Here is a 1,600-nt window from a genome sequence, read left to right as displayed (position 1 = left end):
TTGATTTTCTTTCTTAAATATGACTCTTACATTATTAAAAGCCAAAAAGGTAATAACTTATTACTACAAAATTATTACATATTTTTTATAGTAATGGTAAAAACAAATATATTTGGCGGTGTACCGAGTATAACAAATATAATTGCAGTTCGTGTTTTACAAGTAGCAAAGATGAAACAGGTAATTAGTGATTCAAATATTTATTTCAAAATTATTGATTATTGTTTTATATAAATATTATAATAAATTGACGAAGTATATTAATTTATATTATATTATTTATAGGCACAATACTAAAGGAATCCTGTCATTATCATGCGCCAAATGGTGCCAAAATTCAAGTTAGAGACATTTTGGAAAAAATTAAAGGTGATGCAAAACGTAATCAGTGAAGCTGTTACTACAGTTGTTGTTGTTGCTCAATTACCAAGTCAATCACTGATTTCTCGAACAATCCGTAGAGTAAGATCCAAAGTTGAAGTTTGTCCTCAAAACCCATTAACAGTTAACGATTTAAATATACCACTCGAATACCAGTTAGTTAATAACAAACAATTTTTACTTCACGACAATAAGAACGAAAAAAGAATTTTGATTTTTTCGACGGTTGATAATTTAAAAATACTTAAAAACTGTAATATTTGGATGGCAGATGGGACATTTCGGACAGTTCTAAAATTGTTTTCACAGTTATATACCATACACGTCTGTTATAACCAAACAACTTATCCAGTTGTTTACGTATTAATGACTGATCGTACAAAACAATCGTATATAGAAATTTTAAATGTTTTAAAGAGATTTGAACCGAATTTGAATCCAAGCAGCATTATGATTGATTTCGAACAACCATTTATATTAGCATTTAAAGACGTGTTTCCCAATTCGGAAATAAAAGGATGTTTTTTCCATTTCCAACAATGTATCTGGCGTAAAATATAAGAAAATGGACTACAAAATATGTACGCTGAAGATGCAGAATTCTCATTACAAATTCGACATCTATGTGCACTTGCTTTTGTTCCAATGGATAAAAGTGTACAATATTTTAATGATTTAATTGAATCAAATTATTATGTTGAAAATGAAAATATTTTATCTCTGATGATTAACTATTTTGAAGACACGTGGATCGGACGTCCCAACCGTCGAAATGGTCGACGCCTGCCAATATTTAGTGTCAATATGTGGAATTGCTATGAATCGGTAATACAAGATCTTCCACGTACGAATAATTCGGTAGAAGGATGGCATCATGCATTCAATGCAGCACTCGGAGCAAATCACGTTTCAATATGGAAATTCATACGCTTCTTAAAACATGAGCAACTGTTACAAGAGGTTAGTATTTAAATATTTAATTTATTTATTTAATTACAAATAGAATAATTACGTGATATCAGGTTCGATTGGAAAAACGTTTATCAGGAGAAGCAAGTCCAACACGTCGTAGAACGTACAGAGATCATGATAAAAAAATAAAAGTAATCGTGGAAAATTGCTCTGAAATACCAACAGTTCAATATTTAAGAGGTTTATCTTATAATGTTCAGTATTAATCACTAATTTTAATTTAAAATAATTAATTTTTTAACTATGA

General features: G+C 29.2%; 1 protein-coding gene across 1 annotated transcript; it reads left to right on the top strand.

Annotated features, from left to right (window-relative positions):
• Positions 1–954: 954 nt before the first annotated feature.
• On the top strand, positions 955–1,559 carry LOC103310507. The gene is made up of 2 exons (XM_008189002.3): positions 955–1,341; positions 1,404–1,559. The coding sequence occupies exons 1-2, from the start codon at positions 961–963 to the stop codon at positions 1,557–1,559; spliced, it is 537 nt and encodes a 178-aa protein (XP_008187224.2). The 5' UTR covers positions 955–960.
• The last annotated feature ends 41 nt before the right edge of the window (positions 1,560–1,600 follow it).

The sequence above is a fragment of the Acyrthosiphon pisum genome, unplaced genomic scaffold (genome assembly GCF_005508785.2).
Source record: "Acyrthosiphon pisum isolate AL4f unplaced genomic scaffold, pea_aphid_22Mar2018_4r6ur Scaffold_21107;HRSCAF=23048, whole genome shotgun sequence".
Taxonomy (NCBI): domain Eukaryota; kingdom Metazoa; phylum Arthropoda; class Insecta; order Hemiptera; family Aphididae; genus Acyrthosiphon; species Acyrthosiphon pisum.
This window is presented reverse-complemented; position numbering and strand designations above follow the sequence as displayed.

Excerpts from the sequence above, each read along its gene's own strand:
- LOC103310507 (XM_008189002.3), top strand. The coding sequence starts at position 961 with ATGTACGCTGAAGATGCAGAATTCTCATTACAAATTCGACATCTATGT. Across the intron at positions 1,342-1,403 it reads ATGAGCAACTGTTACAAGAG|GTTCGATTGGAAAAACGTTT; the intron begins GTTAGTATTTAA and ends ACGTGATATCAG.